The following is a 26,728-nucleotide window of genomic DNA, read 5'->3' as shown; positions in this document are numbered from 1 at the left end:
GACTGGAGTCTCTCGTAGAAAGACTGAGTTCTCTGAAATATGTTGAACTTAGAAAATTTTAACCATGTCTGAAGATCACATCGCTACAGAAAGTAAACGAAGTATAACAGAATTGAATTTATTTCTCCCGATATTGACCGAGCTGCAATTTTTTTTTTTCGTAACAACTTTGCAATGTCGTTATAATACTGCTTTTTTTTACACCAATACATTTTTGAAGATGAATTGATCTTTTATGTTCACAGTAGACGGTCTCACGAATGGAATGCAGAAAATCACATCTCAATCCGACTTACTACACAAAAGTTCGAAAGGTTGGACTGTTTTTGTGCTTTATTTCGTCGACTATTATTTAAAGAGACTAAGTTAAGTCTTCAACACAGACAAAAACGTACTCGTGTCAAGCAATTACAACAAAAAAAGTTATTTTAGATTGGTTACTTAAAATAAATCTTTACCACGTAAACAAACGAGAAAAGAAGGAATCAGAATGTGCGTTTTAGAGGACAATAGGTTTGTGGAAGTAGGACAAAGTAATTTCAAAACTTTCGAATTAGGTACCTAGTGATTACAGGAGCAGAGCTGATGTTTCAACTTTTAGAGAAAAATTTCCATAAATTACGTCGGTAATTGTGTTACCTACTACAGTTTCATTCGTAGCATTTAAATTATTTCGGCAAAAGTTTTGCTATTAACCAAATGCGACGAATTCTTCAAATTCAGAAAAAACGGAGCTCACTTTCTTTCTAAGAACCTTACCTCAAAAATATTCCAAATGTAGTTACGCTGAATTAAAGTCTTTTGTAAGAAAAATGGTTGAACATTAATAATCTGTTGGAGATATTTTTTAGTCGAAATAGGTGATTGTTAATCAAAGTTTCTTATTAAAGGAAAACATCCGGGATATAGAAAGTAGACCTAAGAAACCCTGTAATAGGACTTTCTTATCCATTTTAAGAAAACACTACAATCTGTTTATAATGTAATTTATTTTGTGAAAACCAGACCGAATGAAAGAGATAACATTATTATAGTTAATCCTTGATTATACAACTGCACTTTAGAAGGTGAAGTTTATTCTCTATTTCTTAATTATTAATTAGTTATTGTCGGTGTTTTAGATAGAAAAATCCTGACTTACTGTTCTACTTTTTAGGTCGGTGTAATGCTCTGTTAGTTGCCGAATAAGCAAAGAGTACCTAATCAAGTAAAATATTATAAGTATATTTCATTTACTTTCTGTAGCGATGTGCCCCTTCCAATGCTTTCAATGCGCGCTGGCAAAATCGTAGGTATGGAGAAAAAAGCTCATTATACTCTCGACTCATGTTCATTAAACATACTTTTTCATGCAGTACCTGCCAAAAGCTTTGTTCAATCATGAATAGTAGCGCGAGTCGAAAACAAGCGTTGAAGCCTTTAATATGTCTTCAAATATAAATAAACATCTCGTTGTTATTTTCAGTAGTAATTGGTATCAATAACAGNAAATAAACATCTCGTTGATATTTTCAGTAGTAATTGGTATCAATAACAGCACATTTGAGCAATGAAATTGTAGTGGATAAAATGGTCAATTTTTCCGTGCAGTAATGTACGAATTATACGCTCCTCACAGGTTAAGAGAGTTGTCTCCTTCCTTTTCTGGCCTAGTGCTGTTCTTTTCTACTTTGCGCCGGTCAAACTGAAGGTCACATCGCTACAGAAAGTAAACGAAGTATAACATACAGACTGTTTCAAGTTACAACCCTTCCGTCCTTGAACGCATTTTTGCGCATATGCAACCAATTACACACCCGAAAATATGCACTTACACTAGACCAGTATCTTGCAATTGTTTAGTCAAAATAGTTGACTAGTACCTAATTAATGATTCTGATTAAAATTAAACATTGTAGATAGGGAAAGTAGGCGTAAGTAATCCTTTTCCTCCTTTTAGTTAAACGTTTTAATTGTCAGTTACTTTCACAAAGTTGTATTATCACAAGACAGAAACGCTTTTTTTGCTGTTTTCATCCGGAAAAATCTTTAAAACCCCTTTTAAACAAAGTCGGGTGAACTTTTACAGAACCTTAGCCTTTAAAACGTTAAACCAATCGGCTTTACGGCGTTCCACGCATCTTTTGCGGCTCTTATTTTTTTGACAAAAAAGTGATGGTTTTGATTATGGTCAAATATATAAGTGGTGGATAAGCACACAGACAAACCTATGCTAGCACATTATTATATATCTACCTATACTTACGAGGTCTGTTCAAAAAGTATCGCTAATTTTATTTTTTTCAAAAATTATTTATTTATTCATGAATATCTATTTTGTCCCCTTCAAAGTAATTACCATCAGATATTATACACTTGTGCTAACGTTATTTCCAATCCTCGAAGCAGTTCAAAAAGTCTTTTTCTGTGATCCTGTTCAGCTTCCCCTTCGATTGAGAAGAAGGACTTCATCTTTTCAATCGCAGCGTAGGATCGTCCTTTCATGGGACTCTTCACTTTCGGGAACAAGAAAAATTCACAAGGGGGCAGATCTGAGGAATACGATGGCTGCGGCATGATTAGTGTGTTGTTTCTGGCCAAAAATTCGCGCATAGACAACGATGTGTGAGCAGGGGTATTATCATGGTACAAAAGTCAATTTCTGTTCTTCCACAAATTCGGGCCTTCCTGATGGATTGGTTCGCGTAAATTGTGCATAACTTGCCGGTAATATTATTTGCCGTTCTATTCTAACTTGGTGCGCTTTTCTCAGTCTTGGCTCGTGCGGCAGCTTCCATTGGTATGATGGAGCTTTGGTTTCCATGTCATAACTGTAAATTTATGATTCGTCACCAGTTATGATCCACTGGAGTAAATTTGGGTCGTCGCGGATAGAGTCCAACAGCTCCTTAGCAATGTCAATGCCGTGCTGTTTTTGGTCGAAATTTTGGTACGAATTTCGCCGCGACCCATCTCATGCTCAAATCATTAGTAAAAATCAAATGGCATAAGCCAATCCAGGTGTTTAGGTCCTCAGCAACTTCTCTAATGGTGATTCGACGATTGGCCAATACTTTTTTCTTCACTTCATCAACGTTTTCGTCTGTTGTTGACGTGTTCGGTCGTTCACATATCGACCCTCTGAGAACAATTTGTACTACCTATAAACATTGCTTCGGTCCAAGGTAACTTCACTATATGCCACAGTCAACTTTCAAAAAGCGTCCGCGCAATTAATTTTGCTGTTGGTGTAAGTGAGACATGAGTACCATCATAAGGCCACAAACAAATCGAATGTCGAATATACGTAACCCATGGAAATTCAAAATTCGCCAGAGGTTTTGAACAGACCTCGTATTTTTTTACTTTTTAAATGTTTTTCAGTTGAATTTTTTGCGTATTAGGTATACTATTTTAATTAAATTTAAAGTGTAGTACCTTACATCTTCAAATACTACCTTTGATGGTATTTCAGTTTTTAGTCTAAAAATCTTTTAGATACTGTAATATGTGCGCGAGAGCTAGAAGAGCAAAAAATTTTTTTCGACATTGTACTGATGGATGCCGCTTGGCACCCCCTTAGAACTCGCGGGCGCTGGCTGGCCCGTTCCTCTCTCTAAAGCCAGCACTGTATGTAAATATACTATTTTCAATCTTAAATGAAATGTACAAGTCGGACGAAGGAAGCTGGCGAGCGATCGCGCAGGTACTTGCCCATTTATGACCTATTTGGGTAAGTCACTTGGAACCGATACACAAATAAGCTTTCAGTAGGAGTAAATTATAGTATTAATACAGATGGGACAGTAGCGTACTAGGAAATGATGTACAAACATAACTTACCAAAATGATAAAATAAGCCTTGCCTTTGTTTTATAGTTAGTTTTCACATTCACTGTCGTCATGGGAATTTCTATCACTGTCACCAACATCAACAATTAGTTCTTCTGTTTGTCGTCTATTACTTGTTCACTGATCCCTATTTCTAAATATTTAATGTACGCCCCTGATAGGAATACTGAAGAATGACGGCTGCAATCTTTATACCTAAAACTGCCTACTTTTGCCACCGCGCATCCACGCCATTTTAAAATTTCCGCCAGCTTCCAGCGTCAGGCCTGTACCTACCTACATAAATTATGAGTATCATACTATAGTGCTTATCGTTTTCGCTGTTTTAACTTTTTGCACTCATTTACCAGTATAAACAATATATTTTGAGTATTACATTATGGGATTTACGGCTAATAGCGGCCAAATTTAACTGGTCTCTTCAACATCGTTATAAACAGTACTTAATGTATGTGCCATCGGGTCCTTATGAGAAATTTTATTATTCCATTATCTTCATTATTCATATAACCAATGAAATTAAACACTGAAATTGTAAGGGCTATTATTTAAGTCTTGACTTTTTATGCGGACCGCTTGATGCGTGGAAATGGTAAATAATTTATCGTCAGCTCAGCAATGTCACCCAGACTCTTAAATTTCAACTTTATACGTATCAAATTTACCTATCTCTTATGACCCTTCATGACAGCTCATAAATATTGCCTATGAGAGCATTTTTTTCCATTTTTTTACTAACATGATAACCTGCGCGTGTAGGAACAGCCAACGGCTATTACCTAAAAAAATATACTAACCGAATAGAGAAATTCAAAGTAATAAAAAATATCTTTTTAATACTAGAGAACAGCACGAAATTGAAATAGCGAAACATGAATATACTCAAATTCGATATAGCATGTGGTAGAAATTTTACACCATAAGAAGTAGATTAAAAAGTAGGGGTGAGAGTGTGCATCCCTGTCTGACTCCCTTCTTAATATTTACTTCTCTACTTTGCAGTTCCATCTCTATAACTGCCTGTTCTTCTTTATATTAACTAAGTTTCACTCTTCTATCTTCGTAACTCATCCCTACATTTTTAACTATATTTAACATCTTGCCCCATTTAACATTTTCAAACGCTTTTGGCAAATCTACAAATCCTATGCACGCACTCTTTCTTTTTCCTATCGTTTTCTCTATTGTTATACTTCGTTTACTTTCTGTAGCGATGTGACCTTCAGTTTGACCGGCGCAAAGTAGAAAAGAACAGCACTAGGCCACATAAGAAAGGAGACAACTCTCTTAACCGGTGAGGAGCGTATAATCCGAACAGTACTTCACGGAAAAATTGACCATTTTATACACTACAATTTCATTGCTCAAATGTGCTGTATTGGTACCATTTACTACTGAAAATATCAACGAGATATTTATTTATAGTTGAAGACATACTAAAGGCTTTAACGCTTGTTTTCGACTCACACTACTATTCATGATTGAACAAAACTTTTGGCAGGTACTGTATGAAAAAGTATATTTTATGAACAAAAGTCGAGAGTATAATGAGCTTTTTTCTCCCAACCTACGATTTTGTCAGTGCGCATCCAAGACATTGGAAGGGGCACATCGCTACAGAAAGTAAATGAAGTATACCCGTAAAACTAGAAAGGCCTCCCTCGTTTCTCTATTTGTTTTAACGGTAAGGGTATGGTAATAAATCAACTTATTTTACTTTAATCTACTTACTTTTTTTATCGATTCTTTGTGCTCTTGTACGTATTCTTGTTTCATGGGTTCTGTTTGTAAATCTGGGAGGGAATGACTGATGCATATTGCAGATTGTTTTGCTAAAGTTTCTGCCTCTTCGCAGGAATCTCGACATGTTTTTTCCCGTATCCATTTCCAGGTGGCTGTGCACTGGTAACTAACAGCCGCCAAAATTACTAATGCCATCGCTGTGACTGCTATTCCTCCGAGAATTTCGTACTGCAAGTACTTCCAATTCGACAGATCTGGAACAAAATAATATTGTTGCTTAACATGTCATTCTGACACTGATCACTATCAATCGAACAACAAAATTTCAAATAAGATAGAATTTATGACAAAGACTGATGACGACGGCTGATGGTTGTAGCGGAGAATAGAGAGAAATATGCTTGTTTCCTGAAAATGTCGTGATAATAGTTTGAAGACTCTGATAAATATGTACATACGAGGGTGGATTGATAAGTTTCCGGCCTAACCAAGAGATGACGCCACTAGGCCTACCTTGAGGTGACATTCTATAGTACCATCCTTGGATAGCTTGTAGCTATAGTTTCAGCCCGATCTCCTTGCTAGTGTAGGTTTGACAGCACGCTGAACAAGACGCCTCTGTGGTTTTCGTAAAAATGGAAAAGCAGGAAAATCGTGCTGTCATCAAATACTTTTATTTGAAGGGGTTAACGCCGAAGGAAATTAAAAAAGAGATGGACTCAACACTGGGGACATCCTCCCCGTCATATTCAACCGTTAAGCAGTGGGTTTCCGAGTTTAAAAAGGGTCGTGTGAGCACCTCTGATGGGCCTCGCTCAGGACGCCCCGTTGAGGTCACAACTCCAGATATGATCGAAAAAATTCATCAAATAGTGCTGGGAGACCGCAGATTGAAAGTGCGTGAGATAGCTGAGACCTGTAAGATGTCATATGAACGTGTGCAACATATTTTGCACCAACATTTGCATATGGAAAAGCTCTGTGCAAGATGGGTGCCGCGTTTGCTAACAGTCGACCAAAAATTGATTCGAAAAAACATTTCTACCGCAAATTTGTCATTGTATAAGCGTAATCCAAGCGAATTTTTGCGTCGATTCGTAACCGTTGACGAAACGTGGGTCCACCACTACACTCCTGAAACCAAAGAACAGTCTAAACAGTGGATTGGACCAGGGGAACCAACTCCAAAGAAGGCAAAAACAATTTTTTCGGCGAACAAGGTTATGGCTACTGTTTTTTGGGATGCAAGAGGTATTATATACATTGATTACCTTGCAAAGGGTAATACTATCACTGGTCAATACTACGCAGACTTATTGCAACGTTTGAGCCACGAGGTGAAAATTAAACGACCTCATCTGGCGAAGAAAAAAATCTTGTTTCATCACGATAACGCACCAGCGCACACGTCAATCGTTGCGACGGCTAAAATCAACGATCTAAAGTTTGAATTGATGCCGCACCCTCCTTACTCTCCAGACCTAGCCCCGAGTGACTATTTTCTGTTCCCTAATCTCAAAAAATGGCTTGGCGGTAAGAGATTTGCGGACAATGAAGAAGTAATCGAAGCTGTAAATGGTTATTTTGAGGAGCTTGACGAATCAGTCTATAGAGATGGCATTAATAGACTGGAACACCGCTATGAGAAATGTATCAGCCTTGGAGGAGATTATGTTGAGAAATAAAAAAAAAAAATTTTTAAAAACCTTGTTTTTCTTGGTCAGGCCGGAAACTTATCAATCCACCCTCGTATATGTAAGATTTAGATAAACGGTAAACTTGAACATCACAAATATCTTTGTGTTTTACTCTAAGAGTCTATCGCACAAAAGTTTTTTCTTAATTTTCTCACTTGGGTGATATCCATAACATGAAATCAATGCCGATTTTTTAAGAAAATGCAGTTGCTTTGAAGTATTTACTTTTATGCGTAAGTACTTATCACATTTTAAAAGAAAATACTTAAAAAGCGAAATAAATGCTACACTATAGGGTAGTATATGGTAGTATTTAATACAGAGGTCGTACGGTGGATTGTGTAGTAGCCCTAGACAAAAATTTTCTCCCCAGTCTTTCAGCGTCTCTGAGAGCATCTCTCACAATCTTTCACAGTCTCTCAGTTATTGCCTAGGTGCTTTTATGGATCTCTCACAGTCTCTGTATGAGAGACTCGAATGAAAAAATTTTTAATTCAGGGATTCGAGTCTCTCACAGAGAGACTGAATTAATAAGACTGGAGTCTCTCGTAGAAAGACTGAGTTCTCTGAAATATGTTGAACTTAGAAAATTTTAACCATGTCTATCGAGACACTACTTATTGAGAGATTCGAGTCTCCCGTTCGGAGATTCGAGTCTCTCGTTCAGAGACTGGATACGAAAACAGAATCTATCTATGAGCTACTCGAGTCTCTCGTTCAGAGACACCAGAGAGACCCGATGAGAGACGGAGATTCGAGTCTCGCCTTCAGAGACTCTGAGAGACTGAACATTTTTATCTCGGGAGATAGCATGAAATTTTAGCATTCCCTTGATATCAAAAAAACTAAAAAATTTTAGGTGTTTCATTTCCACCAGCCATTAATGCTGGTGGGCGGGCAGTCCCTCCGGACTACACCGAAAGGTAGGATAGAAGACCCTCTTCAGCCTCCTTTCAGAAATCGTGGGAATGTGTGGATGGTGGTTAGGATGAGAAAGATGAGACGGACGAAATGAAGACAGAAGAGAGTGAAAGATTATATGTGGAATATTATTGCTCCAGCATTTGCCTAAGTGATTTAAGGAAACCACAGAAAAACTTGGACCGAGGCAGACGGACCCGGAATCGAACAGGCGTTCTCCTGAATGCTCAGCAATGGTCTAAACCTCTAGACCATGCCGCTCGGTTTATATCAAAAAATTATTCACGTATTTGTAGTTTTTGTTGGTTTCATTTTTATTTTGTGTAAATTTTATTTTTAGTGTAGTTTAAGAATATCTATTCTGCAGAATTCAATGTTGGTAGGTACCTGTTAGTTGTTGTTATATGCTCGCTGGATAAACGTTGTCCTTTCAACTACATCATAAGAATAGTGTAGTCAGTAATTAAGAATAAATAGTAAATATTTCACGACTTATTATTGGCCCTTCGAGAGATAGAATATTAAATGTGGTACATCAGTACAACCGTTCGAGATAAGTGATAAAACACTACAAACAAAAACAACACTTCCAGGATGAAGTGTAACAAGCTTCTGTGTAGTAATGACTACTTTTTAAGCGTAATAAGTACTACCTGGTATAATAAATATTTCACTGAGTAACTAAGTATTTAAAGCATTAGCAAGTACTATACGTATACGTTGGATACACATCATCCACACTAATGATGAACTAAACAAAACCAAGACCAATCTTGGTATTGATCTTGGTCTTGCTGATATAGTCTTGGTCTTGGTCTTGCGTATTATGTCTTGGTCTTACACATTTAATCTAATACGTTTTTTTTCTAATAATTCTTCTAAGCATAAGTTTTTCTATTTACCGACACAATAATTGACTTACAACTGAAACTTTCTGTCAAGAGTTTTTCAAGAATTTTAAAGAAAATAGTATCGATGGTTGTCTCAGTTATGAAAACTCGAGAACTTACCCTTCCTCCGACGCATAAATTAACCCTTCCTCTAATGCATAACTTGAAAGACGTAAAAATATCGAAAAAAAATAGTTTGTTTCTATATTTCAACATTATGTTATACAGACGTAGGACCAAAGAACACTTATTCCAAGGACATTCTTGTAGATCTCTTTTACAAGTGGTAATGTTTCTCTTTTTTATAATAAGTGATAAACTCTAGTAAAACAAACTGACAATTTCAAATACTAAAAATGTTTTGATCAAAGAAAATAATATATTAATGTTTAATTAAATAATTTAACTCATAAATCCACCCGAAGTAATAATTTTTCGTTTAGTATTGCGCATCTGACCTTGATCTTGCATATTCGGTCTTGGTTTAGTCTTGGTCTTGTTCGTTCGATTTTGGTCTTGGTCTTGTTGGTATATAGGCAGTCTTGATCTTGGTTTTGCATTTTTAGAAGGCCAAAGCTGCAAGATCAAGACCAATTTTACTCATCGCTAATCCACATTATGTCCACTCGTCTAACATGCTGTTGGAACTAAAAATCATAAATATCATTTTTGTACTTAATGTGCTAATAAGGTCAGCAATTTACCAAAAACCACAAATTTACTAGTTCCCATCAGCACTTACGGATGGTTTCGATAAATCTGTATAATTTTCTCAGCACCACACTGTAGCATTTACTTCGAGTAGTAGCATTCACACTGCGCTTGCTAAACGTACATACATACTTCGAAGTAAATGCTTTTCTCAGTAAATATTTACAGATAGTGATATTTTTACAGTTACTTAATATTGAACCATCAGGTACTTATTGGTAATGAAATTATTGAGAACCTTCTTATAATTTGATTAATTCCAGATTTAATTTCAACGGAAAATATACATATTTCCGTTTAAACGGTTCGAATTTTCTGTAAATGTAAAGCATTCCCTATTAATTTGGGTATCGTTTGAAAGGGACAAGTGCGTTCTATCTACATATATTTACATATGTTCTGCGTTATTAAAGCAGCTATGCGCCTTTCGTCCCTTATAATTTTCCCGAGTGGAATTTATGGAATGCTTTACGGTAGATTGCACGTTTCTGCGAGACGAACCGTTTTAAAACATTCACAATTAGGGCAATCCCTTTGATACCTACCAATGTGGAAGCATGTGACCTCAGGGAATGTCAATGGCTATATAATTTTATATTTACAGTCGTTTAAATTGCTTCAACAAATTAATACTCGCAAAATAATTATTCAGGGACACGTGAATGGAAATTGTTTACATGAATTTAATTATTCATGTTTAAGTATTACATAAATGAGGTATTTATTCAATCAATAACTATGGTATGGAACAGTGCTCATACATGTTAACCTTAAACGTGATAAACATGACAACTTTTTATAATGTTAACCATTAAACTGAAGCACCCCTGGAAGAATATACTGTCGTTAGGGTGGACGCGGCCAAAGTGGTGAAAATGGATTTCTAAAATTCCGAAATTAGAAGCATTTTAGAGCTTAATCTAGTGTCAAGGTTAAACACTAGGGGCTCATAAATTAAGTATGTCAATTGATGCTTAACTGATTCCTTTTTCATTTTTAGTGTATCTAAGTTAGTTAGTCAGACCTAGACCTTGCGCTATCCTCTGCTTTATATCCCTACCACTCCTTTCGGCCTGACTTATCTGACTTTCTAAAAAACCCAAAATCAGTCACCAATTCTAATTGTTCATCTTCTATCTTTAAATTCGCTCTTTCCGTACCTTTTCTTCCCTTGCATACCAGTATTTTTGTTTTACTTTTATTTATGNTGTTTTCTCAATACTACTTCTATTTTATTTAACTCCTCCTTGCTAGATTCTAATACTTGCTATATCATCTGTAAACACAAGCAGAAAAAAAATATCAACGAACATAAATTATGAATCTTTAATTTTTAGCCTTGGTTTCAAGTTAATCCCGACAAAGTTCCTAATTTCGGTATTTTTGAAATTCATTTTAGAAATTCTGTTATGCCAACTTCATGGACGCGTCACATTCGATCCTCTTAACTTTTTTATCAGTTTTCACAACGATGCATTTGAGTACCGTTGTGAAAATTTTTTTGGTACAAATTTTGTTATCACATTTTCAAGAGACTTTATTTATAGGCTGGTCTAGGAATTTCTCATCCGCTAGACATCAATAAACAGGGATGCTTCGCAAATAACTGCAATTACTATCATAAACCTTTGCAAGCACCCACTGTGTCTACGTTTTTAAATTGTGATTTGAACATTTTCAATATTTTCAGAGTCGCATGGGCGTTACAATCTCTGTTTATGGAAGGGCGTATCTACCCCTGTATATATTAATTATTTCCAATTCAAGCAAAATATGAATTTTAGACACACCTGCGATACTCCCAAAAACATCAGCACAATTATTATAAATAAGTCCGTCTGCCTTGGACCAAGTTTTTCTGTGGTTTCCTTGAATCACTTAGGCAAGTAGGTACTAGAGCAGCAATATTCCACGATTCCTGAATAGGGCCTTTTGCCCTACCTTTCGGCATAGTCCGGAGGGACTGCCCGCCCACCAGCATTAGTGGTTGGTGGGAATGAAGCATCCAATTTTTTTTTTAAATTCAAGAAGAGTAGTTCAAAAATTTCAACTCAGACAGTTTAAGTACTTCAATTCACGCAGTTCAAGAATTTCAACTCACTCAGTTCGAGTATTTCAATATTTCAATTCATTCAATTCAAGCAGTTCAACAAGGGCAATTCATGTACTTCATTTCATTCCATTAATGCAGTGCAAGTATTTCAAATCATTCTATTCAAGCAATTTAATTATTCAATTCACTGAGTATCTATAAGTAATCAGCTTTGTACCATAGAACGAATTTGTAACGTAACATCTTAGTTACCATTTTGCAATTTGTATTTTTTCTTTATTTGTTTTTAATTAAACATAACTCAAGATGTTGAAGTGTTTTGTTTGAAATCAACAACTTCTAAACATTATTTAATTTTTGAAGAAATTGTAATGTAAATATCCAAACAAGCAGATAGGTGTTAGTAAAGCATATAAAATTAGATCAATAAAATTAGTCTTTAGAATACACTTTACAATGTAGGTCACCGATTGTTTATGCATAATGAAGCAGAATCCTTATAAAATCCTTTATACGGACGGGACGGAATAAAATTTAAACGACTTGCTACTCCGTATTAAATTGTAAGCCCCTTTTGTTGTTACATAAAAACGTAAAAAGAAATGCGCAACCGAAATAGAACTTAAAGCGTTACAAGAACCTCCTTTATGATACCTATTACACTTCTAATGAAGAAACCAAATTACTTTTATCGTTTTACTTAGTGGCGAAATAATATTTTCCAGCCAATAAAGACAACGAATCCAGTTAATTGATCGTAAAACTAAATAAGAACGCCCTAATTTATTTTTCGATAAGACAAAACTACCAACCCCTCCATAATTTAGGCTAAAGCGATTAATAAATAATTGATAACAAAAACCAATAAATATTTAATGAATAATAAAATTTTCATGTAATCGGATGAACATTGAAGTGCTTCACAACATTTTAGCATAATTTCATTGTGAAATTAAAATTTAATAGGAGCAGGAAGGTACGAATACCTATCGTAAAATCTATTTCAAGAACTTCAAAACTTTTAACCTTAATTTCTGCATTGTTAGTGAATTTTACGGGATTCAGGAATAGCTCTATTATTGAAAGAAGACGTAATGTCATTTTCCTGTAAAGTACCATTTTAATAAAAGTTTAACGTAGTTTTTTCTTTTTTAACGCAAAACTTACAATGCTTTAGCAGCTTAAATTTAACTCACATAAGATATTAAAAAAAAAAACTTTTCGGTGTTTCATTCCCACCAGTCACTATTGCTGGTGGGTGGGCATTTACTCCGGAATACGAAGGAAGATAGGACGGAAGGACCTCTTCAGGCTTCTTTTAGAAATCGTGGGAGTGGGTGGGTGGTGGTTCGGGTATGAAAGATTGTATTATCTGTGGAATATTTACTGCCCTAACATTTGCCTAAGTGATTCAAGGAAACCACAGAAAAACTTGGACCAAGACAAACGGACCCAGAATCGAACCGACGTCCTCCCGAATTCAATGGACGAAACCTCTAGGCCAGTGATTCCCAACCGTAGGGTCGCGAACCCCTAGGGGTTCGCAGTGTTTGCAGAGGGGGTTCGCGGATTTTTTAAAACGCCAATAAAATGCCTGTTTGTTAAGAAAATCATAATGAATTTCAATATTTTCATTTCTTCTTTACTTATTTGTTTTTCAAAATTACTTCATCAATATCAAAATACGAGGGTGGATTGATAAGTTTCCGGCCTAACCAAGAGATGACGCCACTAGGCCTACCTTGAGGTGACATTCTATAGTACCATCCTTGGATAGCTTGTAGCTATAGTTTCAGCCCGATCTCCTNGTGTAATTTTTTTTTTTACAATACAATTGGAAATAAATATCAAATTAAGGCAATTTACTACATTTACATCATTTTAGTCTTATTAATGTTTTATTTAAATATTTCACGATTCAATTATTATGCAATATGAAAAAGTATATATTCTATCAAATTTTATTGCTTTTTTTTACCTGTCATTAACGACTACATAGGGGGTTCGTCAAATTTTTTCGGACTTTTCTTTTGGTTCGTGAGGAAAAAAAGGTTGGGAAACTGCTCTAGGCCATGCCGCTCGGTTAAAATTTTGAAGAAACTACAGGTCCGACGAAGAAAGCTGGCGAGTGGTCGATAATTGTAACAGTTACGAAAACTCGATAACTTAACCTTCTTCCAATGCATAAATTAACCTTTTAGCCAACAAGCTACTCGAGAGAATTAAAAAATATGGAGAAAAAATTAGTTTGTTTCTATATTTTATCCATGTGTTATCTTGACATAGGAACAAAGAACACTTACTCCGAGGACATACTTGTAGATCCCTTTTTCAAACAGTAGTAAAGTTTCTTTTGTTTTTATATTTAGTGTTAAAATCTAGTAAATCTGAACTGAAAATTCCAAATTCTAAAAATGTTTTGTTCAATGAAAACAATATATTAAACTTGCTTCAAATAGTTTAAGTTATAAATCTACCAGAAGTAATAACTTTTCGTTTAGTCTTGGTCTTGTTCGTTTGGTCTTGGTCTTACATTTTCGCAACACCAAGACTATAAAACCAAGACCTATTTTGCTCATCATTACACTGCAGTCATCTCACTTTATCAATTCATTTAATAACAATAATTCCGTGCAGATGGAACCCTCTTATCTAGGAAACCTTTTGTATACGTTGAGTTTGAGCTCTTTGATTATGGTCTCCATGATTCTAAGGAACAAAATGATATTTTGACCTTTGAAATGCTGAGAAACGATATCAACAAGGTGGTAACCAACTCGAAAACAAACAACCCAATTACAGCAATCACGAAGCATAAAGATCATCCCCGAAATGCGACCATTTCAAATGTAGCTTCACTGAATTCTGACCAGCAAACTGAGCATCGCTAACCGAATGTCTGTAATGTGTTAATGTTTATCAAAATATTTTTTTTTATCGTATATGTACTGAAATCAGTAGCAGACACCGAGCGGCATGGCCTAGAGGTTTAGACCATTGCTTAGCATTCGGGAGGACGTCGGTTCGATTTCGGGTCCATCTTTCTTGGTCCAAGTTTTTCTGTGACTTCCTTGGATCACTTAGGCAGATGCTGAGACAGTAATATTCCACAGATAATCTTTCATTCTCTTCTGTCTTCAGTTCGCCCGTCTCATTTTTCTCATTCGAACCATCTTCCACCCATTCCCACGATTCCTGAAAGGAGGCTGAAGAGGGACTTCCATCCTACCTTTCGGCGCAGTCCGGAGGGACTGCCCGCATACCAACATTACTGACTGGTGGGAATGAAATACCCAAAATGTTTTTTAAGTCTTAATACCAGACAAAGGTCTTAAGTTATAAGACGTTTTAAAAAACCTTTCGTAAAATTAAAAGTAGATTAACATTAAGTGAAGCATGGTTATTAATAAAATTAATAAATAAACAAATGCAGGTGTTTAGCAAATTTATCAATGTAGGTACTCGACATGTTTGAAATATTAGTTTCGGTAATAATGGTCTATCTATTACCGAAACATATGTTGAATACATTAATAAATCAGTAAAACATTTGCAGACGTTTGTAAAGTTAATTTTACACTTCAAGCATGAAATACTATTTCAGCAGGTGTGTAGTAATTTTTGAACGCATTGTTTTAATACTACAATTTAAAACAACATTCAAACCAAAAGTACAACCTGACGTTTGGTTTATACATAAGAAAATAAGTGCAAAGTTCCATATATTTTCTTTGCTTTTATCCTTCACTGAAAGTAGTTGTTAGAAGAAAAACTGGCCCAGAAAATTTTGGAACAATGGTCGATTTGTATTTTTATCGCCCGTAGAGGTTTATTGCATTAAAACTTTCAAGCAACTTCTTGAAATAACAAGTTTGGAGAACGTGAATAATTTGTACCTCAGATTACCTTCCAGAAATTCGCTGCAGGCAGGAAGCAAATCTGCACAGTTTCTGTCTAAAACTGAAAAGTTCACGCACGTGGCCTAGCAATGTCGATCCTGGGTGTAAAAGCCATCTAATAACTTTCCACAGATGCTTATACATTTTGAAACATAAAAAATTGATAAAAGTTATTTTCTCGTTGATATTTCGGATTTGACTATTGTTCTATTTATCATATCAAAATAGAAGAAGGAGAAGTAAATAATTAGAATAACTCAAATTATTTACAACAATCTTTATTGGTTCACGCGGATGGGTTTCTCTCACATACATTGTGAGCATTCTCAAACTCATCAATTATCAGTCTTGAAAATACTCGCAGCCTAAGCAAACGAAAGTTACGTCCGTCTTAACTAACAGTTTTGCATTAATTTGGAATATTTTTTTTTAAATGAGACTTCTATATAGACGGCGAGTATTACGATTTTTTTTGTCAGGAAAAAGCGTTACGGCCGCGTGGAGGGGGTAGACGATATATCGCTGAGGAGGGAGAAGCGACAGCGGAGGGGGAGAAGCGACAGTAGAGGGGAGAAGCGGCAGCGGAGGGGGGAGAAGCGGCAGCGGCGAAGGGAGAGAAAGGCTGTCGGCAGCGGAGAGAGGGCAACAGCTATATTAGATGGATATAATACACAGCCACGCGGAGAGCTAGAGTCCCAGCGACGTGTGCTGTGCTCAGTTGTTGTTTTTTTACCTCTGCTCTCCATTGCCTCTATTTGCGGTCTGTATAAAAACCAGATCATAATTTGCATGTGTATGCTGGGACACATAGTAGAAGTGAAACTTCAACGGACAAGTGGAAAAACAAATGGCAACGGACAAGTGGAAAAACAAATCGCAACAAAATTGTTAATGTACTTGCCCAATCTGAAAACCTGCCCGTAAAACTTCAAATAAATATTTTGTTGCGATTCGTTTTTCCACTTCTCCATTGCCACTCGTTTTTCCACTTGTCCGTTGAAGTTTCACTTTTACTATGTGTCCCAGCATACATTTCGTTTTTTTTTTNACTGTTTTGTTAGTACCGTTTCCATTTTATTTAAAGCTATCTCTAAGTCCTCCTTGCTAGGATGCTAATACTGCTATATCATCTGCAAATCTAAGCATACTAATCTTTTTGACCTGTGTATCTATCCTTAGAGTTGTACTGTCTTTAATGATGTTGATCACGTCTTCGATGTATGTTAAACATTAATAAATCCATAATTAAAAAATTTGGAAAATAATTGTAAAAGAAACAGCTGTAGTTTTGTCTTAATTCAGTACTGGTCTTCATTGTTAGTACATATGTTATCAATACAGAATACATTTTAAGACATACAAACCACCGGCTTAATACTCTACTACTCATGATACTGTTGAGTTTAAAAGCATATGCCTTGGCATGTTGGTCACTTTAAGGTTTGTTAGAGTTTTTGGAGGACTTAATAACGAAGAAATAAACAGTAAATAAAAAGGCGACAACAAAAACATATTTACAAACTTAACAAGGAAAGATCGGCGTTAAGACTGATGAAATGTAGTAAGCAGTATCAGAAGGTAGGAAGACGGGATAAGAACTGCCTAAGTTAAGAAAAAGAAGTTTTCAAAACAAATATGGAGGAGAAGCTAATAGTTGGTGGATGATAGTAGGGTACCAATAGGATAGTAGCAAGATTGGAAAGTTCTGAAGATAAGAAATATTAACAAATAAAATGTAGTCCCAAATTGCCGAAGAAAACCCATCGTAAAATTGTAATGTAGCGACCGCGAGCGTGATTGTGTGCGATCGGGCATACGTGTGTGTGAGCGGCTTATCGATTCGCCGACTAGCCGCGGGCGCTTTTCTTCATGTGCGCCGTATCTGTAAACGTGTGTGTCGTACCTGCGTTCCGGGAAAGCAATTCAACCGTTCAAAGAAAACGAGACTTCTCTGGAAGGCTGAAGAACGTTTCCGAAAGGAGGTAAGGGAGTATAAAAAGGAAGAGACGATCGCCGAAGTAGAGTAGAAATAAATTGACCGTTGCAGAGGTGAATCAAGAGATAAATTGAAAGTGATAGAAGTGAAATAATAGGACAGTGAATAGTAACAGTACTGTAAATAAATAGAATAATTACCGAAGTAGTAATAATTTAATATTGTTTTTAAGTCCTTTAGTAATAATTAGTGGAAATAAATAGTTTTCTTCTTAAAATTTAATTTGTTAAACCCACGAACATTACAGTAATTAGGAAAGGACGCTATCTACGGACGGCATGCGGTTAGTACGCGAAACTGAAATGTTAATAGGGATTACAGGAAGTACAAGTAATTAAGGTTATTGATATTGATAGAATTGACTACAAAAGAATTTGAATAGGCTGTTCGAAATGTTTACACAGAAAATAATATAAAGGTACAGATACAAAAGAATTCGAGAAGAAGTATTTACATAGACGCAGAGACACAAAGAATTATACACAAAAGAATTCAGGCATTTGAAATATTTACAAAAGGGTGTAATATTAATGTTTAGACAGATATAACAATTGGCGTTTTTCTGAGATACCTGAATAGATTAAATCTAAGTATGAGGATGGGTAACAGATGACATCAATTTCTATTGAATTTTGTGCCTGCGAGAGAATATTTTGATGTATGTACAGATATAAAAAATTGAAAAGTGTTTAACTTAAATACGGTGGCGTTATCTGCCAGAATGCTATTTTTAACTAGACGTATTGTGTTAAACTCAACGAATTATAAAGAAAACGAAACGGGTTCATGTTAGTATCCCTACTCTTATTTATAGTCAGGAGAAGAAAGTTAGTCAAGGATGAGAAAATGGAAATAATTTAGTTCACATTTTCTCAAAGTTATAAATAGGTGTATTGAATGCCTGTTATATATGATATACCTGGGTATTTATAATTCTGAGAAAATCTAAATTACGTTATTCTAGAATTATTAGTAATTGCTATCGTTCCTGTGTTCGCATACACTAGACATATTGGTTTAGCATAAATGAAGGTAAACTTTCCAAAAGTCCTTACAACCACCTTAATTTGATCCGGGGATACAGACAACATCAAAATTACCATTATTTGGACTTTACTAGTGTTGCTTACGAAGGTCACAGTTTCAACTTCAAATGATGTATTATAACTAATACAACTAACGGGTGTACCTATATAAGCACCCATAGTGTACGAAAAATAACATTTTTATTTATAAATGACGTAAATTAATAAATAAAGTGTACATTTCATAAAAAGAAGACTGCCCCAGCAAAGGCTTCTAATGCTTATTAGCAATGTTTGTAAAAAGCCACTTGGAAAAAAGCAGATTTTTAGAAGGCGTTTCTGAAGAATTTTATGAACTTTTTCGTACTTTTATTTATAGTGGGTTTATAGAGAAATGTTTTTTAAACACAAAAACGACTTAAATATTTGCTGTAGCTTCATTTTTCAGCGATTGGCAGACTTTACTAAGGTAACTGTTTTTACGTTTCAGATGAAGTTTTCTAGAAAATATACACAAATTTTTTAATGGAAAAAATATAACAATTACGAAACGAAATGTGGAGAAATGGTAGAAGAAGCGAGAAGAAGAGTCATCAAGTATGAGGAAGAGCTGGAAGAACTAAAAGATATAAGGAATTTGGAGATAAAAAGATCTTAGAATAGGTATCAGAAACAGATATGACGAGGAAAGAGATAAGGATATAGAGGAAATAAGAATCAGTAAGGAACAACTAATTGAATGTAAAAATAAGGGGTTGAATGTAAGTAATATGATAAAGAATAGATGCAGAGAGATAATATAAGAAAAATTCAATGTTCAAAATATGCAGAAGGAATGAGAGAACGGATATAGGAAGTGTAGAAAAAGCAAACGTCAATTGTACTGCTTTTCTTGGTGTACTGCTGTACCACATTTTCTAATGAACAAACTCTTAATGGTTTTTAGAAATTTAATTCTTCATTAGCAAAAAAAATAAGTAATATGAAGATTGTTGTAGAACAAACAGAATAGCTCAAAACCCCAACCCCAACGCCAAAACAAGACACTGTTTGTTCAATAAAAAAAATAAGTACAAAGTAAAACTATCGTGAAACTAACTGACCAAATAAACTAAACTAATTGAACGAAGAAATATATACCATGAAAATATTAAATGAAAAAATGTACAAGGAATTGATTGGGTTGAAAATATAACGAAGGATTTGAGCAGACTGACTTACTGACTGAAAAAAAACTTAAAACTTTTGGGTGTTTCATTCCCACCAGCCAGTAATGCTGGTGGGCGGGCAGTCCCTCCGGACTATGCCGGAAGGTAGGGCGGAAGGCTCTTTTCAGCTTGCTTTTAGGAATCGTGGCAATAGGTGGTGGTTCGGGTGAGAAAGATGAGACGGACGAAATGAAGACAGAAGAGAATGAAAGATTATCTGTGGAAAATTACTGCCTCAGTATTTGCCTAAGTGATCCAAGGAAACCACAGAAAAACTTGGACCAAGGCAGACGGACCCGGAATCGAACCGGCGTCCTCCCGAATGCTAAGTAATGGTCTAGACGCCAGTTCCCGAAGTCCTCCCGAGGGGACTGAATTAAGTGCATATATATAAATGTGGAAGTAAATAGCTAGAATGTGGATATATTATTTACTGAATGAATATATAATGTATTTGTAACATAAACAAGACGACTAAAACTACCTTAATTTGGGAAAGCCAGATGAGGGTTGCGAATTGAGTTGTAAAATGACCCAATTGGTCGAACATGACTATAAATAACTTAGAATTAAAAATGACTTTGCAAACTAAAATAAAATTTTATAACTAACTATAGGTACTTGTTGTAAACGTCTTTGATAAAATCGAACAGGAAGATTGGCAAAATGACATAATACCTGAATACTTAATTAAGANTCATCTGTAGGTATTATATAGACACGTACATCATAAATAGTGTGACACCTACGGGTGCCAATATTCACAAATTCAAACAGGTATAACTCCTTTTTTTTTTAGGAATTGAATGCCACATTTTTTCTCATATAGTATAATACAAAATTAAATTTTCTTTTGACTGATATAGGGGTACTGGTATCTGTTGCCAATAGTTTATAAGAAATTTGCAGTGTTTTTGAAATTTTCAATAATACCGCATTATCAAGTTAGCCGTTTTAAAAAGTTTGGCGAATTAGTTTTGGTTTTTGACTTTCAGTTTAGGTATCTACTAATTGTTGAGTAAGCGTATAGAAGTAGATGCAAAAGTTTTAATGCAAAATCACCAAATTAACTGTAAATATAGTAATAGTTCATATAGTATTTTTGACCGGGGGAGGGGATATTATTTAAAAACAATCTGTTCCGATTATATTGCAAGGGTCGTTTTTATTCTATCTGCATGTCAGTGTAGAGGTCTAGACTAATGTCCGAAACGGTCGAACCCATTTTCATGAAATTTTCATTGGTAGGTGGCTGAAAGTATCGAATAGGGAACAGAGCAGGCTTTAAAAAAAAAAAGTAAACGGTTCCTGTGGGGGAATTCGAAAAGCTTTTCTTTTTCACATAAACACACCACGACGTAATGTGCATTGTCAGTTAAATAAATAATCACGAAAGGCGAAGACCACTTATGGAATATGACCACTTTTAACGTATAATCTTGGATCGCCTGATACACTACTAAATCCTTCTCAGATGGAATTGTAGTCCTTATGCATACATATATACAAAATTATTAAGGAAATTTTCCTCTTATAGTGTTGCCAACAATCATTCACATTAACAGAAAGAAAATATCCCCTTTTTAGAAACTGAAGTAGAAGTATCCTCTGGCATTATTACCATATTTAGAGCAAAAAAGGCAAATTTTCATTATTAGAAATAATTAAAAGAAACTAATTTACTTTAAGAGCCTTGCGAAAGATGCAAATATTCCTTTGATTTTAATGAGTTCCTGCTTGCGAAGCGATTGCTTAAAAGACCGTAGAAGACAATTTATGAAAATTCCATTTCCAAGTTACCCCTTTAATTGATATCAGTATCATCAAGTTTACTGTTTAACCGTATAATGTGGTTTTGCAATTTAACTGTCACAATCCATGCTAATAGTCTGCCACGCAGTGAACACATAGAGGAGGAAATGAACGAAGGAAAAATCACTTCCGAAAAGCCAAAGGGGTTTTAGACATTGAAACGTTAAACCTTGGGTAATCAAAATAAAATACAGTACACTCGTACGATTTTCACACTCATGGTTCATTGATTTGTTATTTGCAGTTAAAATTTTTGAAGTGAAACTTCTTTACGCACGGTAGGGTAAGTTCGTTTCATGCGAGTTGCTATGTAACAAAATCATGGATGTCCCCCCTCTACTCGACCACGTAGTCGAGTTCGTAGTGAGCCGTGAGCGCGCTTCAATGCAACGTTTGTTACAGACAACTCCAACATGTATAGTGTAGCCCTAACAAAATGTATGAATGTATTTGTATGTGTGCTTACACTCTACAGTGGAAGCGACGCCACTGACGCCAATTCCTTAACCCCTATTATGTTTGTGTGTTTGAAAAAGTACTTCAGTAGCGTGTTGTATAATTACACGTTGTATTTTTTTTTGTCTTCGGTACCTTCTTTTACTACACTTATACCGAAAATCACTGTAACTTCGTTATTTTAAAACGAACCTCCTACTTTTTATTGCATTTTTGAAATCCCCATAAAAAGCAATGCCAGTTTATTAAGGAGATGGGTTGTTCTAATTTTAGGGATATGCGAAGATTAGCTCAGGATAGGAAAGAGTGGAGGTACGTGTCCAACCAGTCTTAGGACTGACGACTTTATGATGATGATGATGTCAGTTTTTTAAAATATGTTCGGCCTGGGCCGCACCCTTCTGGAGTTAATTCATTTTTCTTGGAAAATTTGACGTTTGCAGTGTTTGGCGCCATTTTAAATACAGTGGATTTCATTTATTACTACCTTTGTTACAGCGACCATTTTGCTATAGCGACGTTAAATCTAAGTCCCTTGAATTTAAAGCATGCTTTAGTATAAAATTTATGCGGCTATAGCGACTTCGGATGTAACGCCGAGTTCGAGTGTAGCAACTGTCTTTACTGCATCATTTGTAACAAATCTCTAGTAATCCCATGCAGATAGAGCGACCTAAGTCGGCCGACAATTACACAAAAAGCTTTCTTATCTTTTGTTTATATCCGCACAGATGGTAAGCAAGTGTGGTGTCCTTTACCGTTTGTTTATAGATGTTAGGTGGGTAGGTAAGCGTGTACGTTAAAATGGTTCAGTTACAAAGTGATATTCTAGGTAGCAACCGTGTTTAGTAAACTTTTGAATGAGTATGATTTCTAGATGTACATTCACTGTTAAAAAAAAAGCCGGAAATCGTTTCAAAATTGAAAAATGGTGAACACTGTACATACGTGTCTGTATCTCTTTACCTTTGTCTGCAACGTCTTCCGGATATAACGACGAAATTACAGTGGTCCGTTCGTCGTTGTTATACCCGAAATCCACTGTATATCAGAAACGAAAGGACTTAAAGGGTTGCGGTTTTCAGTTTACCGTTTCTGGAAGAAATTGCCTATCATCTGTAGGTATTATATAGACACGTACATCATAAATAGTGTGACACCTACGGGTGCCAATATTCACAAATTCAAACAGGTATAACTCCTTTTTTTTTTAGGAATTGAATGCCACATTTTTTCTCATATAGTATAATACAAAATTAAATTTTCTTTTGACTGATATAGGGGTACTGGTATCTGTTGCCAATAGTTTATAAGAAATTTGCAGTGTTTTTGAAATTTTCAATAATACCGCATTATCAAGTTAGCCGTTTTAAAAAGTTTGGCGAATTAGTTTTGGTTTTTGACTTTCAGTTTAGGTATCTACTAATTGTTGAGTAAGCGTATAGAAGTAGATGCAAAAGTTTTAATGCAAAATCACCAAATTAACTGTAAATATAGTAATAATATTTATAAATAAATTAACCGTAAAAGTTTTCCAAAAGAATATTAATAAAATTAAATTAAATATTCTGCATGACCACTTCGGTGGATCCTTATAAACTAATTCCTTAACGTAATCCCATAAAAATAAATTTGCTACTTGTCTGGTAATTGTGTCTCTTACATAAACCATCTATTAATTCTTCTTTTGAAAACATTGTGTCTTGTTTTATTTATAAATACTAATTCTATTTTCACAGCTAATTAGGTAATTACTCAAAAATAAACGGCTAACATGATAATACACCCCTATATCAGTCGAAAGGAAATTTAGTTTAGGAATTGTATGCCTATGCTTATTTTGAAACTGAAATTATTTTTTTTTTGATTTTATGCAATCAAATACAGCGAATTGAAAATGCAAAGCAAGTTTTTGCCAAAAACAATACAATTTTTTCCGCTTCACAAATCGCTTTACAATTTCATTATTTAAAGGTAATCATACAGCAAATATATTTCTATATCATTAACTGCAAGGAAGGTCATACACTCTGTGCGCAATGGTAGTTTAAAATCAGAAAGAGAGAAGAAAATAGAAAGAAAAGAGTAGAAAGGGAAAGAAAAATAGAGGAGTTCCTGGGGGTGTTAATTTTAAACTTTTTTCCTAATAATTATTCCAATTTTTAAGCATCAGTAGCTTAACCAGAGCGAATTCAAAACATGATCTAATGTATCTATGTTATGTATTTCACGTTTTTATTAAATCGAAACGTTATCCTTATTCAATAAAACCTTTACTGCTAATAAAACGTTGGCAAGTTGGAAAAGGTGAATATAGTGGAAAAACTGATACAGCACTGACAAAGCAAAATTTATTTTATACGGGTGAGTGACGCGCTATCTTCCCAAAGATAAGACAATTTGAGAATAAAAGAACAAGATATTAACATTAATAAATCCATAATTAAAAAATTTGGAAAATAATTGTAAAAGAAACAGCTGTAGTTTTGTCTTAATTCAGTACTGGTCTTCATTGTTAGTACATATGTTATCAATACAGAATACATTTTAAGACATACAAACCACCGGCTTAATACTCTACTACTCATGATACTGTTGAGTTTAAAAGCATATGCCTTGGCATGTTGGTCACTTTAAGGTTTGTTAGAGTTTTTGGAGGACTTAATAACGAAGAAATAAACAGTAAATAAAAAGGCGACAACAAAAACATATTTACAAACTTAACAAGGAAAGATCGGCGTTAAGACTGATGAAATGTAGTAAGCAGTATCAGAAGGTAGGAAGACGGGATAAGAACTGCCTAAGTTAAGAAAAAGAAGTTTTCAAAACAAATATGGAGGAGAAGCTAATAGTTGGTGGATGATAGTAGGGTACCAATAGGATAGTAGCAAGATTGGAAAGTTCTGAAGATAAGAAATATTAACAAATAAAATGTAGTCCCAAATTGCCGAAGAAAACCCATCGTAAAATTGTAATGTAGCGACCGCGAGCGTGATTGTGTGCGATCGGGCATACGTGTGTGTGAGCGGCTTATCGATTCGCCGACTAGCCGCGGGCGCTTTTCTTCATGTGCGCCGTATCTGTAAACGTGTGTGTCGTACCTGCGTTCCGGGAAAGCAATTCAACCGTTCAAAGAAAACGAGACTTCTCTGGAAGGCTGAAGAACGTTCCCGAAAGGAGGCAAGGGAGTATAAAAAGGAAGAGACGATCGCCGAAGTANCAAATGTGCTGTTATTGGTACCATTTACTACTGAAAATATCAACGAGATGCTTATTTATATTTGAAGACATATTAAAGGCTTCAACGCTTGTTTTCGACTCGCACTACTATTCATGATTGAACAAAGCTTTTGGCAAGTACTGTATGAAAAAGTATGTTTAATGAACAAGAGTCGAGAGTATAATGAGCTTTTTTCTCCCTACCTACGATTTTGTCAGCGCGCAACCAAGACATTGGAAGGGGAACGTCGCTAGAGAAAGTAAGTGAAGTATAATAAGACAATGATTCTGCTGAAATGGAACTATCATAACCAACCTGATTTGAAATAATTCTTGCACATTATTTTGTTTTATGGGTAGACAATTTATGATATTATGTACAATCTTTATTTGAGGATAAAAATGCATGCTTTTTTGAAAAAATTTAAGCAACCTGAATAATAATTCTGCAATTTATTTATAAAAAGGGTTTATACAATTTTATTTCCTCTAGATTATAAAGAAAAAACTGTTAATTCAAAAACATGCTAGCTCGCAATTAAATTGAACTCTAAGCAATGAAGTTGCGTACTTATTAAATAGATTCGCTGAGTTAACTCATCGACAGAGTCATTGCATAGGAACAGGCTAATTGAATTACGTTTACTGGAATGTAAAAGGGGTTGTTACACTTCAGAATATGGAATACTGGATTTCGCAAAAGCTAATTCAGCTCAACGAGAGACAGTCGTGGTTCAAACGTTTAATTATTTAATTACACTACGCAAGTTATAAGAAACTCGACATGTAAAAGTTAATTTCTTCTTAAATGAGAAAAATTTAATCGAGATCTCTTGTTAAGATTTCACTTTATATTGATTCGTATCTATTTTAGTAATAGTATGTGTACTAATAAAAATATAGTCTGTATTTCTAATTTAATTATGATGTGAGAAACAATATAAATGACTAGACAGATTAGAAAATCCGTTTTCGAAAAATAATATTCATGTTGATCTAAAAATAGATGAGAGAATGCGAGAGCATTTTGGCATACTTACACCAAGAAGTACATTATTGATTATTTATCTATTAATAATCACAAACCTAAATATTTTATGGGCAATAATAATAAACGCTAGATGATCCTCTAAATAATCTAAGCATTATTATTATAAATAAGTAAAAAAATACCTGGAACTAATAAATTAACAAAATCAGGAGAATGATTTTAAAATTAAATTTTGGTAACAATATTTCTTAGCTGTTGGCTAATTTTGTAAAGTTT

At 34.9% G+C, this 26,728-nt stretch overlaps 1 protein-coding gene across 1 annotated transcript in view; it reads right to left on the bottom strand.

The window, feature by feature from the left end:
• Positions 1–26,728, bottom strand: part of LOC108741407 (synaptotagmin-10-like) — a 150,540-nt gene that overhangs the window by 77,771 nt on the left and 46,041 nt on the right. Inside the window, exon 3 of the mRNA XM_025977428.1 lies at positions 5,563–5,828. Within this exon, the coding sequence (XP_025833213.1) occupies positions 5,563–5,828 (266 nt within the window). The remainder of the gene's footprint in view (positions 1–5,562; positions 5,829–26,728) is intronic.

The sequence above is a fragment of the Agrilus planipennis genome, unplaced genomic scaffold (genome assembly GCF_000699045.2).
Source record: "Agrilus planipennis isolate EAB-ADULT unplaced genomic scaffold, Apla_2.0 scaffold300, whole genome shotgun sequence".
NCBI lineage: Eukaryota > Metazoa > Arthropoda > Insecta > Coleoptera > Buprestidae > Agrilus > Agrilus planipennis.
The sequence above is the reverse complement of the archived record's forward strand: the minus strand, read 5'-3'. Positions and strand labels throughout refer to the sequence as shown.